This window comes from Antechinus flavipes, chromosome 1, assembly GCF_016432865.1.
Source record: "Antechinus flavipes isolate AdamAnt ecotype Samford, QLD, Australia chromosome 1, AdamAnt_v2, whole genome shotgun sequence".
NCBI lineage: Eukaryota > Metazoa > Chordata > Mammalia > Dasyuromorphia > Dasyuridae > Antechinus > Antechinus flavipes.
In genome coordinates, this window is record NC_067398.1 from 473297440 (window position 1) to 473314854 (window position 17415).

A 17415-nucleotide genomic window follows, 5' to 3' on the forward strand; every position below is an offset into this window, starting at 1 on the left:
TAGACAGAACAAAGAAGGGCATTGCAGGCAAACCTGAGTCAAGTAAGGGAGGCAGGCAAGGACTTGCAGGAATGATAGAATAATGGAGAGTCCTTCCTATTAATAATAAAGGAGAATAGCAGTTAGTTCTGCCATTCTGAAGAGTTTTTGCAAAGTTTTGTCTAGAAAGAGGACTGGAAATAGGCAACCTCTGAAGGATCTTAACAATTTTCAGATTTTTTTTTATTCTGTGGGTTTGAATGGACTATATTTATTCTACTAACATATTCCTTCTTCTGACTTCATGATCTATTTTTGAATAAGGGAAAGTTTATCCTAATTATTCTCTACACTAACTAAGTTATGAGTAGTATACATGTTTGACATGTGGGAAGGACAGAAGAGAACTAGAAGGAAAAAAAAATGTACCTAAGATTTAATTCCATAAATATCACCTAGCAAGAAGCAAGAGCATTTAGAACATACACATTTTACAAATTGGCTTGGGAAATGTCACCTTTGGGACAGATTTCATCTTTCTTCACTTGCTTATTTCATTAAAATTTTTTTTTGCTTTTTAAATATTGTGATTGTTACCTCCTTGAATAAAATTTCCTAATGGCTATTGGTCCTTTAATTTTATTGATGCAGATGACTAGTGTTGTTAGTGAAGATGTGATACTCCTTGTATTTCTCTTTTCTGGTTTTTCCAGCTTTCAGTGTTAGAAAATAGAAAGACATGTGGTATAAAGTTATTTACATATGAGGTCTCAGAACGGTAAAGCTCTTATTCCTTGGAGAGACTTCTGCCTTATTTCAGAAGAAATGAAAAATATTTCCCTGCCCCTCAATTTAAGAAAGAAACATAATTTTCTTTGTCTAACTTTTTTAGATCTTAGGTAGGGAGAGGACAAGAAAATTCTTCTTCATTTAATATTTTATAGGTTTCCAAATGATATTCAGTAGGATCTAAATGAAGACTTTTGATGTTGAAATAATTTTAAAAATTTGTTAGATATTTAAAATGCAGCAACAAAGAATAGAATTTTATGGGGAAGAGAGGTCATAGAGCTCATCTCATCTATACTTTTCATTTTATAGGTTAAAAAACAGAGGCCCAGAAGGAGAACTGATATTTTAAAGGTCACATAACTTTGAAATGGCAGAGTCTAGAACTCAAAACCAAAGCCTCTTGATTCCAACTGAATCCAATGTTCTTTCCATTACTCCTCAATGCTTCTTTGGGAGATTAAATCATGGGAGGAAATTTTCTTGTGAACAATTAAAAAATATATTTGTGTAGCTGAGGTTGAAGCAGTTTCCTTGGACTGAGCACATAGTCTTTGCATAAGAAGGTCCATATGTTTTGTAGTCTTGCTGAAGGCAAAGTGAGATCAGAGGCCCCTATGATTGAAGGAAGTCAAGACAAAGAAAGACAAAAGATGATCAATGACCAAGATATGATCAGTCTTCTGCTTTCTATTATATTGATATTATATTGTTATATCATATGATCAAACAGGGTTAATCAGGACTTTCTAGTCTAATACATTCCCTATTTTATAGATGAGAAAACTGAGGCAGACAGAGGTTAAATACCTTGCCAAGGGTCACACTACTGTTGCTTGAGGCAGGTTTGTTGCTATTTTTTTTTTAATTTTAGAAATTTATTCATGCATTTATTTTTTCATTTTTTTTTACATTTTGAGTTGCAAATTTGCCCTTCCCTTCAGCTCCCCCTTTTCTATTGAGAAGACAAGTAGCATGATATGAATTATCTACATGGAGTTGTGAAAAAACATTTCCATATTAGCCATGTTGCCAAAAAAAGGTCAAAGAAAATAAAGAAAGTGAAAGAGGTATGCTTCAGTCTGAGGCAGACTTTCAACTTAGATTTTCTTAATTCTAGGTCCAGTGTCCTGAATCAATTGGCTTCCTCATTCTTAGTTCCTGAAAAATATCTTCCAAAACTTTTTTCATCTTCATTTATTCCCTTCATTACTACATTGAAACCACTAGGTATCCAAGTTGTGATAAAATTTAAAAAGTATTATTGAATTCTTCATAGGATTTATTTGTCCTTTTTTCCTCTAATCCACACAATGGTGCATATACTGTAGTTATTTGTATTATAGTCTTTTTGCAAGCACTTATCATGAGGACTGCAGTATAAGATGACAAAATAGCTTGTTAAATTACATTTCTTTTTGTCTTTTGGTAAATGATAAAACCAATTGCACCAACTTTCAGAGATAGTATTCAGTAGTAGACAATGAACTGCATTTGAGGACTTAGGATCTAGTTCAAATCCATGCTCTCTACCATATTACTTGTGTGGCTTTAATGAAGTTACTTTCTCTATGGGTATCTCAAAATTTTCATATGTAGTGAGCTACAGAGGGGCAGCTTCATCTCCCTGAGTTCAAAGCTGGCCTCAGACACCTAGTGACTATGATTCTGAACAAATTATTTAACCCTGTTTGCTTCTGTTTCTTCATCTGTGAAATAAGCTGGAGAAAGAAATGGCAAACTACTCCAATCATCTTTTCCACAAAAATCCCAAATGTGTTCTCCAGAGAGTTGGACATGACTAAAAGAACTGAACAACAGTAAACTAAATGATTTTTAAATTCTTTTCTAGCTTGAAATCTACGACCCTGTCTTCCCAAGAACTATATTCTTTGCCTCTACCCCTTGTAGAACCTGTAAAACAAAATTTCACTGAACCACATTTTTTTTCTTTTGGCTTTGTTTGTGGTAAAAACATTAAGATTAATAACCATTCAATTCTTCAAGGCATATGCCCAACTATCATACATTATACAAGAGCATTGAATTCAAAATACCAGAAACTAAGCTAATGTTTTTAGATGATCTAAAAACTGTATTATTCATGATACCTCCTGATCCCTTTTCTAGCACTATGATACTCTGGCTATAGAAACACCAAATTCTGTTTTGACTTAGTTTTATATAGAAATATAAAAATAACCAGAGAGATTGGATGGCTAGAAGGTGCTAACAAACAGAATTAAGATGCTCAGTTTAGCTTTACAGATTATAAAAAATATCTTGGGTGAATGACAGTGTGGTAGATATCCTTTAAGAGATACAAAGATATATCAATGTCCTTGCCTCCTCTGGTAGGGAAAATAGATAAGTACACTAATAACTCTGGTACTTGGTTTAAATAAATGTCCATGAAGAGTTTGATGAAAGGAACCTGGCCTACAAAATGAAAAGTTTAGTTTTTTGAACCAAGATTAGAGAAGGTCAAAATAGGGACAATCAGGAGTTATATAAATATAAACAATGCATAGAATAATGTCACCAATAAAAGAAATCATGAGCAGGACCTAAATGACCACTCAACCTTTGTTCCCTTGGAGGCCCACAAACATGTTTCTTAAGCCAGTGATATTAGGAGTCAACAAGTGAGTCCTTACTGGCTTTAGTCTTGGTTACCACAAAATAATGTTGCTAGAAAAAAATCGCAAAACAAAGTGCATCTGCATTCTATAAAAATAATTATTGGCTGACTGCTCTTTGTTTTTCTGCCTTTTTGTGTCTAACTTTAATTTCTGTGTCTTTTTTTTGAAAAAAATTCATTTCTACTATGTGAGACAATTAATTTTACTGGAAAATCTAAAGGTTTTATAAAAATTCTCCAAGGGCTGACTCACCTGCATATGCCAATAGACAACAAATTGATGGCCATGTTCCTCCTAATGTTTATGCTGTTAATCTTCATAGTTGATGAGCAATGATGAAGGCTCATGAGGGAAAACAGATGCTGTATGTTTGACATACTGAAAGGCCTTTTCTCAAGGCCTTATCAAAAAGAACTAAAATAAGAATTGTTCTTGGCACAAGCCAAATATACTTTTCAAAATTCAGTCCACCAGAGAAGGAATTTTGAAGCTGTAATTTAATAAATATTCTTCTCTAGGAAAATATGAGTACTTGTTTCCCTCTTACAGTATCACATCTAATTTTCTTTTTAAATCCAAGATTTTGTGTTCTAGGATTCTTTAAAATCTTTTGGGGGTTGGTCTTATCTCTACTATGGGAAAATATTTCTATGGAATATTATCGTGTCAGCATGACTTGGGTGATGTCTCAATACTAAATGCATGAAAGTGATTTGATTAGATTAAAATAAATTTAATCTTCATCAAATGTGCATAAATATTTATAAGGGAAGAAATAAGTTCTTGGCTGTTTTGAGGAAATATCTGCCATAGTTGTATCCTTAGAGTTGACATCTCTGGCAATCACTTATCACCTTATGTCCAAGATGAATAAAGAATGAAAGGAAAACATGAGACAGATTCATGGCTTCTTGTACTGTATCACAGAAATAACTAGAGTGTAGGGAGGTTAGAAGATAATCTTTAATGAAGATAGATTAGGGAAAATTCAATATCTGTTCATTTGTAATATATACAATATCATTTGTAATAATTTGTAATATTGGGTTAAGTCATGTGGAAACTTTTTAAGATAGGAGTAGAAAGGTCCTACTGATAAACCATAACAACTAACCAATATTTTATGAGTCCTTTAAAAAAAATCATTGTTGAAGAGGAGCTGATTAACACTGGGAATTGTTGTGGAAAGATATACTTGGACTTAGGAGAACTTTAGTTCAGCTTGATAGCAAATTAAATTTTTTAAAAGATTAGCGTCTGTAAACTTTTTGCCTGCTAGAAAGGTTTATATTCCTTAACTGAAGTGTAGATATCCTTTGTTATCTACACTTGAAATGAATTTTGAGTTTATAAAATGGTCAAGTCAGCTTTCTCTATTCATTAGATGGCCTGAGGATCCATACTTAATGGATTTGAAAGAAACAGTAATTAATCATATTAATACATACTAATAGATGGAAAAATTTAAAAGATGAAATATATTTGGCTGAGAAACATATCATTACTGTAACTATATAAGGTATATTTAAGAGTATTCAACTGAGACAGTTTTAAAAAATAAAAATTTAAGGACACTATCCCATTTGATACTTTTTGAGAGTAGATACTAAATATTACGCATATGTACCACAGAGGGTCAAGTTAAAATAAATTCAAACATTAATAAAAGAAAGCAACACAAGAACTTCAATTGAATATTTTCAATTTTGTGTCTTTTAAAAATGAAGCTATTTAAAGCTAACTGATTTTGTTTTGTAATGGGCTATACCATGATTCTTTGTCTCTGACCTCAATTCAGAAATTTAGTTGGTTTGTAATAAGTTAAGTTTAGAAATCCAGTTCTTCTGCTAAGCACTGTTCTGTTCTTATGTCAAGGAAATCTGTTATCCTGATGAGTGCAGGTGGACACCAAGGAAATCTGGTCTTGTATCTTTATACTCCCAAGCTATTCTTCAAGGATATCTGGTTTATTAGGCAAAGAAGTTTGGTTTACTATCTCTGTCCTTACAGATGCAGCTGGATTCAAACAATGAACATCTTTTCAACAGGAGAGGGGAAATTTTAGCTAGTCCTCATTCACAATTTCTATCCACGTCTATTTTCTTCTACCTGTGATTGAGACCTCATTTTGGGGTCTTTACTTTCCTGGGTAAACTGAAGTCTTATTTATTGTTAAATTTGTACTTTATTAATAAATTGATCATGTTCTGGATTTTGTGACTCAGTCTATCTTATTTTTAAGTGTTATATAAGTAAACAAATTAAACAAGTGTAAGTAGATTAGATACATACCTGATAGAAATTTTAACAACACTGTTATAAGGTCCTTCAGAATAGGGTCATATAGGATCACAGGATCCTTTATAGGATCATAGATCTTGGGCTGGAAAGGATTTTCAAAGTCATTTTGTCAAATCCTCATTTTATACCTTATTTACTCATTTAACACCTAAGCTGTATTTTAAGTGAAAACAGTCTATTTTTAGACTATTCCCAATGACATAGAGACAACAAAGACATGTGTTCCCAGTGCAGGGATGTACTTGTGTAAAGACACAGAGGTAGTATATGGAGTCTTGTCAAACTATCAGCAAGTTATTAAGCACTTATTATGTTACAGACACTATACTTAGTATTGTGGCCCTCAAAGACTTCATGTTCTAATGGAATAGAATAAATTGTACACACAGAATATGCATGCATCAAAAATGGGAAGAAATTTTAAAGAGAAAACCATAGTGATGGTGGGGGGTGGGAAGGAAAGAAAAGGTCTTCTATAGATGATGAGATTTAATCTGAGTCTTAAAGAAAACCAGAAAACCAGAAGTTAAGGGAAAGAAGGGAAAGTATTATGGATGTGGGCTACAGTCTATATAAAAGTTCAAGGTGGAAGCTGGAGTGTCATGTTGGAGGAATTATAAGTAGACTGGTATATCTGGGTCATAGAGGACATAGAGGGGAGTAAAGTGTAAAAACATTGAAAATAGTAAGAAGGGCTAGATGATAAAGGGCTTTAAAAGCCAAATAGAGGATTTTATGTTTGACTTTTGGAGGTAATAGCCCCTGGAGCTTATTGAGAGGTGTGTGTGTGTGTGTGTGTGTGTGTGTGTGTGTGTGTGTGAGAGAGAGAGAGAGAGAGAGAGAGAGAGAGAGAGAGAGAGAGAGAGAAAGAGAGAGAGAGAGAGAGAGAGAGAGAGAGAGAGAGAGAGAGAGAGAGAGAGAGAGAGAGAAAGACAGACAGAAATCCTTAGAAAAATTACTTTGGCCAGTGAGTGAAGAATGAAATAAAGTAGAGAGAGACTTGAAGTTAACCCCAATGGTATTATAGCAATCAGTGCATGAAGAGATGAAGTCTTGCACCAGGGTGGTGGTTGCATGTAGAGATAAGAAAATGTATACAAGAGATATTGTGAAGATAGAAGGGACAAGATGGCAACAGATTATATATGTAGGGAGAATGTGAATGAGAAACTAAGGATAATATCCACTTTCAAAGCCTGATTTAGTGGGAGATAAGCATATTCCTCAACAATAGAGAAGTTCAGAAAAGAAGAGTTTGGAAAGACAATGAATTCTCTTTTTGGACATGTTGAGTTTGAAATGCTTTCAGTATATATTTATTTTGAGATGTCCAAAAGACAGTTGATATATGGGAATGGAGAGGTTAGGCCTGTACAAAGAGATCTGGTAATAATCTGTATGGAGATATTTGAACCCATGGGGCCGGATGAGATTACCAAGTGAATACGATAGAGGGGACAAGAGAAAAAAGATCTAGTACATTTGCAGTTAGTGGAGCATGATCTGGAAGATGGATTTTGTAAATGGGAAGCAGCTAGATTTGATTAAAATGAAGACTATTTTAAACAGAATAATACAAAACAAGACTGGAAAGAGCTAAGCAGAAAATATGTTATGGCATACTTAAAATGCTTGACTGAGAATTTTATACTTTAAAGAATTTTTATAGCTATTCCTGCTCTGGTCTAGGATGCTAACATCTGAAATATTGTGTGAATATTTGAAACACCACGATTTAGAAAAGCCATTGTTAAGTTAAAAAGCGCCCAGAGGAGGACAAATATGGAAGAGTGAAAGACCTTTCATCAGAAGCCATATAAAGAGTAGCTGAAGGATCTGGGAATATTCAGACTAGAGAAGTCAAGTATACCTGAAATTAGTGAGCATGATCTGGCTGATGGATCTTATAAATGGGAACCAACTTGATTGTATTTTATAAGTAAACAAATCAAACAAGTGTAAGTAGATTAAATAGGTACCTGATAGAAATATTAGCAATACTGTTATAAGGTCCTTCAGAATAGGGTCATATAGGATCATAGGATACTTTATAAGATCTATGATCTTGGGCTGGAAAGGATTTTCAAAGTCGTTTTGTCAGATCTCCTTATTTTATACCTTATTTACTCATTTAACACCTAAGCTGTATTTTAAGTGAAAACAGTCTATTTTTAGACTATTTTCCATAGACATAGAGACAACAAAGACATGTGTTCCCAGTTCAGGGATGTATTTGTGTAAAGACATAGAGGTAGTATATGGAGTTTTGTCATTCAAATTATCAGCAATCTTGTATTTTATATTTTTATTATTATAGCTTTTTATTTACAAGATATATGCATGGGTAATTTTTCAGCATTGGCAATTGCAAAACCTTTTGTTCCAATTTTTCCCCTCCTTTCCCTATCCCCTCCCCCAGATGGCAGATTGACCAATACATGTTAAATATGTTAAAAAATTATATGTTAAATACTATATATATATATATATTCCATAAGTTATTTTGCTGTACAAAAAGAATCGGACTTTGAAAAAGTGTACAATTAACCTGTGAAGGAAATCAAAAATGCAGGCGGACAAAAATAGAGGGATTGGGAATTCTATGTAGCAGTTCATACTCATTTTCCAGAGTGTAGCTATTGCTGGGTGTAGCTGGTTTAATTCTTTACTGTTCTATTGGAACTGATTTGCTTCATCTCATTGTTGAAGAGAGCTACATCCATAAGAATGAAGAGTATTTTAAACAGAATAATGCAAAATAAGACTGGAAAGCTAAACAGGTTCCTTATAAGGGACAGCTTGCTATGTACAATATTCTTTTTCTCCCCAAAAGAAAGAAACAAGAAAAATAAATGGGAATTACCAAAAAGAAAATTTAGCCTTGATATAAATAATAAAATCCTAATAATTAATGGTATTTAAAATGAACTAGGCAACCCAAAGTGGAAGAGCTTATGAAACAGGGTCAATAGAAAGATTGTCACTAATAGAAGTGGAAAATGAGAGGAATGATTGGATTTTGGTAATTAAGCTGTGTTCTAATCTTGGACATGATGAGTTTGCAGTCAGAGATGATGATTCAGCAATAAGTTCTCATATATGTAATCCTAAATACAGTCAAGTTGGGTCTGTTATACATATTAGCTGTGTGATCCTGGACAAGTCATTTAAACTTTGAGTGTTACAGGAAACCTTTTTTAATACTATTATTATTGAACAGTATTTTTGCTGATCTACATTGATAGATCTGTATCTCTTAATTAGAAGTTCTCCATAACAATGAAATTGCAGGTTCAGATAACCTCTTGACAAAAGCAAAACAAAACAAAACAAAATGTGTAAGTATTTATGTGCAACCACTTGGAGGGAATTAAAGAAGGCTTAATTTCCTTTATTTTGTTCCAAAATTTTTCTACCCTATCCTCCCCCTTTTATCCTAAGGGTATTCGTCACATCCAAATCTCCTGGAAACAGCATTTATGGGTTTCTTTACTGTGTTTTAAGCCCAGAAATATTCTCTAACCAAAACTTTGTTAAGTACTAATTAAAAGAGGATACTAAAAGCGTGGGGTAAGGTCAGCTCTTCTCATAATCTGCTTCTTTTTGGTAGAAAAAAATCATCTTTATCTAATATGGGTAGAATATATATATGTATGAGTGTTTAAATCCTTGATAACTTTTAATACATTAGTTATGTTTGGCATATTAAACTTTCTTTTTCTTTTTCTTTTTTCTTTTTTCATTTTCAATATGTCATTCTACCGATGCAATTGATTTAAGAAAAACTATGTTTAAGAGTGCCATTAAAAAAGCTGGGTTTTCTTGAAGTAGAATGGGGAATATAATAACTTCTAGGTCAAGGGCTCTAAATCTGAGGTCCATAGATGACCCCCTTAGGCATTCATGGTTAGACTCCAGAAACTCGAAAAAAAATCTTAATTTTCATATTATTTTCACTCTAATTTGCCTTTAGTAAATGTATGGATATGCTAGTATGAAAATTTCCCTCACAAATGCAGTTTACAGCCCAGATGATGATCAAGTCCCTCAATATTTAAAGAAATTATTTCAGATTATTTATTGGAATGTTAAATATTGAAGCGAAATACTTTGGTTATGTGATAAGAATTCAGGACTCATTGAAAAGAACCCCCTTGTTAGGAAAAATTGAAGGCAAAAGGGAAAGGGAATGGTAGAAAATGAGATGCATAAATAATATCATGGAAATAACAAACATGAAGCTGGACAGGCCTTGGTGCAGGATAGAAGGGTCTGGTGTGCTGTGGTCCATGGAGTCAGAAAGAGTCAGAAAAGACTGAATGACAGAAGAAAAAGGAGAAAGAGGAGAAGATGAAGGCAAAGACAAAGAAGACATAGACAAAAATGATGAAGAAGATTCCCACAACAACAACAGATGAATTCTGGGACTTGTCTAAAGTATAGAGAGGCTAAAAGACTGAGAGTTGAATATTTGGAGTCAGGAGGATCTGAGTTTATTTCTCTGTCAAAATTCTTATTAAGTGTGCTATCCTGAACAGGTCACTTAACCTCTCTGTGCCACAGTTTCATTAATTATAAAATGTGAATGATAGTAATCATACCTAAATCACAGGTTTTTTTTTTTTTTTTTTTTTTTTTGGTGAAGATGAAATTAATTAAGATATGTAAAGTACTTTGCAAATCTTAACATGTTATAGAAATGCTGCTTGTAATAGGTGATGATGATGATGATGAAGAACTTACAAGTACCAGAGAAAACATTTGAATTTAGATCTTCTATAATCTAACCTTAGAATGGTATTATTCCATATTGTCTTTACTTAGAGTTTTTTTTTTTTTTTTTTTTTTACAAATTTACTATTCTAACAGTAATATTCTTTTTTTTTCAGGTACTTGTACAAGAATGAAATCCACACAATAGATGCCCAAGCCTTTAAAGGGCTTATATCTTTGGAGCAGTTGTAAGTAATTTCAAGTAACTTATTGAAACATGACTGAGTTCATTAAGAAGCTAAAAAACTTATGTGTGTATGTGTGTGTATCATATATATCTCATGCCTTTTAAGCATGTTCAAATTATGTCATATCCTATGAAGAAGTCTTTAAAGATTCATATTCATGTAGCAACTTTAATGTTTTCTTTTCAATAAAAGTTGTAGATATTGAAAGTTAAAATGGACCTTAGAGAGCTTCGTCCAACTCCTTATAGGGTTTTTAGAAGCTTGGAAATCATCTAGGTCAACCTACTAATTTTGCCTATAATGAGATAGGGCCAGAGTATCATCATGGACAGCACATACATGATCTAGAATTCAAACTCAGGTCCCTCAGTGTCAGTCACACTCGTTCCCACTGTAATTTGCTGTTTTTTATTTTCCAGCAAAGTAAGCCAAGCGGTAAGGTGTTGCTGTGGTGCTTCCAGTGAGGTTTCCTAGCTAAATTCCCAGTCTAATTTTCTTTTTGCAACATAAAACTGATAATGTGAAAACTATGCATGGTGCCCTTACAAACTGGCAAATCAGTATCAGGACCCCGGGATGAAATATAAATCTCACTATGAGAAAATCAAATTAAGTCAATAATACCACTGAAACAAAATTGGATACTTTATTCTAGATTTTTCCATAATGCTTGCATGTTTGTGAGACAAATCCTATTGCTATATCTGAAAGCATTGTCCATGCAGATCACAGCTTTATAGACATGATTCCATTGTGTAACAAATATCCTTGTTTATCGTGTTTGTACAAGAAAACCTTTAAGATATCATTTGTTATTTATATATAGTTCTTAATAGGACTTTAATAGCAGAAATTAGTGATGGCTGGCTTGGGGGAGATCTGATTTAATAGCACTGTAGAAGAAAAGACTTGAGGATTTTAGTGGACTGAAACTTTAATATCTCAACATTCTGGTGTAATAGTCCAAAAAGCTCTTATTTTTTTCTCATCTGTAAAATGGAGATAAAATAGCTCCTATCTTCCTGGGGTTGTAAAGAAAAGCAAAAGAAATAATAATTGCAGTGTGCTTAGCACAGCACCTGACACATAGTAAGCACTATATAAATGTTAGTAATAATAATAAACTTATTATCTATTCAATTCATGTTGTTTATTAATTAACTTATTTAATTAATAATTATTAAGATTGGCACAACTTAGGTTGTGCCAATATTCAGGTGTGTAGTGTTGAATAGTAAAAAGAGCACTGTCTTTGGAGTGAGAGGACTTAAATCTAGCTCTGATACTCATGTATTTGATTTTGGTCAATTCACAACTACCTTTGTTTCCTTAATTTTTTCCTTCTGTAAAATAAGGGGAAAGACTTTTTCTTTCCATTTTCTCTGTCATCGTCAAATGTATCACCATCCTTACTATTCCATGGGCTCATAACCTAGTTGTTATTCTTGATTTGTCACTCTCTTGAACCCTATTCTCCTCACATCTATTGCCAAGGCATATTGATTTCACTTTTGCAATATGTTATGAATACTCTCCTTTCTCTCCTCTGCCACTTTCCTGGTGCTGGAACTAATCTCTTCTTTTCCAGATTACTGTAATAACCTGCTAATGGATCTGCCTGTTGCAAGTTCCCCCTCATTCCAATCCATTATCCAGTTAGAGGCCTAAGTGATTTTTTTTTTTTTTCTATAGCACAGATCTGACCATGTTATCCCTGGTACCCTCCCCCAACTCAATAAATTCCCTATCAATTTAAGGATTAAATACAAAATTCTCTGATGTTCAAAACCCTTCATAACTACCCCTCCCTCTTCAGGTCTTCCAAATCGCTTCCATTTGTTCTTTGATTCAATCACAATAGGCTCCTAGCTGTTCTTTGAGCACTTTCATTAGCGGACCAGCATACCTAGAATCTTCTTTTTCATCATCCCTGTCTTTTTCTTTCCTGTCTTTTTTTCCAAGTCTCAGAAAAAAATCCATCTTCTACAAGAAGTCTACCTCAGCTCCTCTTAATTTTAGTGTCTTCCCTCTCTTGATTATTATTGAGCTTGTTTATCCATGGGTATTTGTAGGTTGTCCTTCCCTTCCCCTTATCAGATCACGAGATCCTTGACATCAGGGATTGGTTTTTGCCTTTCTTTTTATCTCTTGCACTTAGTTTTGACATTATGCTTCACACCTAGCATAGTATCATTTATTGGATGGAACTGAAAAGAAATAGAATTGTTTTAATGTCTATTAATCATTTTTGTCCCACATCTATATCCTTTTTCCCCATTGTTTTAATTTTGGGTCACATTCTGTAAGTATGAAAAATCTATTTACTTAGTATTTTGTGTTATACTCTATAATTAAGAAAGCCTTTTCAGAACAATCCAGCAAGGGAGATGACAAAGTGGTTATTTTTTTCTTCTATTTTGTAAGTAAAGTAATTAAAGTTCAGAGAAGCTGGGTATTCTAGATTTTACTAGTGTTGAGATTAGAAAACTAGTTCTTTGTACTTCCTATCTTGTACCTTTTTCACTAAAGTGATGCTGTTATTTATCATTTAAATATGTTTACAGATGTTTTATAAATATTTAGGACAGTAAAAGATCCAATTTTTATTTGAGATGTATATAATTCTTATAATTAAATATTTTAAATTTTAAAAATAATAGCTTTTTTAAAAAAATTGGCAATGAGTAATGCTATACTCATTTTTAGATGCTGTGGAACCATATAGTTTTTAATTTCTATTTTTAAAGCACAGTGACATTCATACTTTCTTATGTTGGCCTATAAAGAAAGAGATTTGTTGTTAGCTAAAAATTTCATATTTAATCTTCCATTTAGCACATAATTGGCTATGTTAATCCTAGCTCTAAAAGCCAAGTTTGTTTTGGACTATGTCTACATAACTACAATAGATGTAGGCAACACAAACATTTGGATAGTTCAATTCCCTTTGAACCCTCTCCACAGCCCCAAGTGACAAGGTCTAGAAATAACATTGTTGTCATTTGCAGAATTGTTAAAGATACTATGTCAAACTGCCCTGATTCTGCCTCACTAATCCAAAATCGGCCTTTGACAGCAACTTAAAGCTTGTTTTGAACATGGCATTTTTAGTGCATTGTCTCAGCATTTGGTTTATTTTTAACAGTAAAAGTTATATCACTGGAGCCTGTTTTAGAGGCATGTGTTAGTTACATTGTTCAATAAAACTGTTTTCCTTATGTTGGCCATGAAAAAGGAAATTATGATTAACTTAAAAAATAATTATTGCCTTTTGTTTATAGGCCAAAGTCACTTCTCCACAATCATCTTCTCCCTCCACAATTGGGTTTTTCATTGTAACAAAGAAAACAGATTTAAACAAAACTGATTGACATAGCAACGAATTCTGGCAATGTGCACCTAATTCCACAAACATGGTCTTCTACTTCTTTACCAAGAACAAGGTGGTGTACTTCATCATAAAATCTCTAGGATCAAGATTGGTCATTGTAATTTATATGAGTTCAATTATCTTTTAGTATTGTTTTAATTAATATTATTATAATCCCTATGTATACTGCTTTCCTGGATCAGGTTAGTTTATTCAATATTCAATCAAATTCAAAATTTAATATTATTCAATCAATGAATATTATTCAATATTCAATTTATTCAAAATTAATACAAATCTTTCTAAGTATCTGAATTTCTCATTTTTAAAGGATGGAGAAGAGAAATGGAGTAAGAAGGAGAGGAAAAATAAAAGAAGGGAGAGAAAGAAGAAAGACTACAAAGGGAAGTGAAGGGAAGGAAGATTAAGAAAAAAGAAAAGACATCAACAAAATTTCAAAAAGATTAAACTAAAATCACAGTAGAGAGGAAATACAAATAATTATCAGAAGCTATAATGCACAATTATATGCCAGAAAGACTAAGGACTCAAAAGAGATGGATGATCATCTAGAAAAAATATAAAATGCATAAATTAACAAAATAAGAAAGAAAGCTTATTAATCGTGGAACAGGTATTCCAGAAGGTACAGGGAAAGGGTTGAATATATCTTGAGTGGGTTCTGTATTATGTAAACAGAGATATCCTAATGAGTTAAATAGTGATTTCTGAGCAAGCTCTGTGTTATATGAAGGCAATGAATCAAGTTTTCATGCAGGAGTCTAGTATCTTTTTTTTTTAAATGATAACTTTATTTTTCAAAATGCATAAAGATACTTTTCCACATTCACTCTTGCAAAACCTTGTGTTCCATATTTTTCTCCTTCCTTCCCCCCCTCCCCTAGACAGCAAATAATTCAATATAGGTTAAACGTGCAATTCTTTTAAACATTGCTACATTTATCATGCTGCACAAGAAAAATCAAATAAAAAAGAAAAAAAATGAGAAAAAATGCAAGCAAACAACAACTACAATAAAAAAAGGCGAAAAGACTATGTTGTGATCCACATTCAGTTTTGACAGTCTTTTTTTCTGGATGCAGATGGCACTTTCCATCACAAGTCTATTATAATTGGCCTGAATCATCTCACTGTTGAAAAGAGCCAAGTCTATCACATTGGTCATCACATAATCTTGCTCTTGCTGTGTACAATGTTCTCCTGGTTCTCCTCATTTTACTTGGTGTCAGTTTATGTAAGTTTCTCAAGATCTTTCAGAAATCATCCTATTGATTGTTTCTTATAGAATGAAAAGATTCCATTACATTCATATTCCATAACAAGTTCAGCCATTTCCCAGTTTCTAGTTTCTTGCCACTACAAAAAGGCTGCTACAAACATTTTTATACATGTGGGTACTTTTAAGGAACCCGGTATCTTAAGGGATCTGGCAAATCATTTATGTTTATTTATTATTTTTATTATTTATTGTATTACTTCTACTTTGCATATTTTCCCCATTCACTTATACTACTGCAACTGATTGGTTAATTCAGACTTTCATGGAATTAAGGAAACTAGAAAAGTAATAGGGATTGATGTATATGTTTGTGTATGTGTGTAGTTATTGATAACAATAGAGATACTGTATATAAATATATATGTATGAAAAGGCAAAGTTAGGACCAGCATTGCCAAATTTCAGTTTCCTGTAGAGACTTCTTAATTTTGTTTCTGTATCTCCATTATCTAGCAAAGTATTTTATGCAGAGAAGGTGTTTATTAATACTTGTTGAAATTAATACCCTGTGTAGATGATATTCTCATTTCTTTGACTTTTTCATAAATATATTTTTGTATACAACTAAAGTTTTCCCCCACTGTTAACCTAATTATTGAGATTGTTAAGCTTATTTTCTTTATCAATTACTACAAGTTTCATTTATAAAAGTGATCCTTTATTGCATGGGTGGGGAACGTCTAACTTGATGGCTATTTAAGTCCTGAGAAATTATTTGCTAAAGCAGCCACAGGCCATAAAGAATTGAAAGCTAGGCACAGCAATCTCCCACTGCTTGAATTCTTTAAGTTGATAATTTTGTATGGCCCTCAAATGATGTCATCAATATTCAAATGGCCCTTGGCAGAAAAAGAAAGTCACTTAACCCTGTGTTCCTCAATTTCCTCATTTATAAAATGAATTGGAAGAGCAAACAGAAAACCACCCTAGTATTTTTTGCCATGAAAACCCCAAAAGAAAACTGAACAACAGCATTCTCTTTAGTATTTAAAGTATTCTTGCACAGTTGAATAAAATGACAGGTTTTTGGTAAATGAGTAAGAGTAATGAGATGTAAACTATAGCTTGTATTTCTAAGACAACTGTAGTAACAGAGGATGATGAAACTGATATGTAGTAAATCTGTTCCAGCATGGTTTTGATTTCTTCTATTAAGTCTGTGATTTTGACAGCTTTTCTGTCCCTTCCCCCTTCTTCCACTTTTTTTTAACAAATTATGAATCAAGATTGCAACTGCAAGTGATTTTTTCTTAAACAAAATACATATTTGTATTAAGTATGGTTTATTATGAGCCTTTTTCATCATGTATTGAGTGATCAATTTGAGCATAGCCACTTATAGCCTCGTACATCTCCATGTCAAAAGTTAAACAGGTTGATGTCTGGTTTCTTTTATAGAAAGATTTTGTTGCCTTCTTCTTTATTAAGGTATCAAGGTTTTTCTCAAAATATTTATCAGTACATAAGCTGAGCAGACTACCCATATTGAGGTATGAAGCTGAAAACCTTGACTATGTATTGAATTCAAATAGCCTTAATATATAATCTTAAAGACTGTCCAAGAGCTAGGTATTGACTACTTAGCAGAGGTAGAGTGAGAATGGGAAGCTGTGTGTGTGAGTTGAAGATAAGATCTATGAGCTCAAGTACCTGCAGTATTATTAATAAAAGCATTTTAATCTTTAAGAACGCTTGAAGATGAGGGCCTTTCTTTTTTTATAAGTAGTGTCAGAAGCAAGATTTTTTCCTCTATATAAGCAAGAGCAACCCAAATGCATTATTGTTGAAATCGTGTCCTCCAATCTTCATGTGAACTTCATGTGAACTCAAGTTTTTGTATTATAACAGAGAAAGCTAGAGGAAGAGGGATATTGTAGGTTCAAAGAAGCAGGACACTTATTTGAACTTAACCCACAAGGAGGTCTTAAGTTGTTATGCTCTCTGTAGTCACTATTAATGTGGGATTCAGCTGTTCCTAAGTAATTTCCTATATTAACTCATATTCTTCAATGCAATATATTTGAGTTGTGTGATAGTTTAACTCTTCCTTTTTGGTTGCATGAAAATGATGGT

The 17415-nt window shown here is 32.9% G+C and overlaps 1 protein-coding gene across 1 annotated transcript in view; it reads left to right on the top strand.

Moving 5' to 3' along the window:
* Positions 1–17415, top strand: part of PXDNL (peroxidasin like) — a 559370-nt gene that overhangs the window by 292894 nt on the left and 249061 nt on the right. The window contains exon 4 of the mRNA XM_051970215.1: positions 10601–10672. Within this exon, the coding sequence (XP_051826175.1) occupies positions 10601–10672 (72 nt within the window). The remainder of the gene's footprint in view (positions 1–10600; positions 10673–17415) is intronic.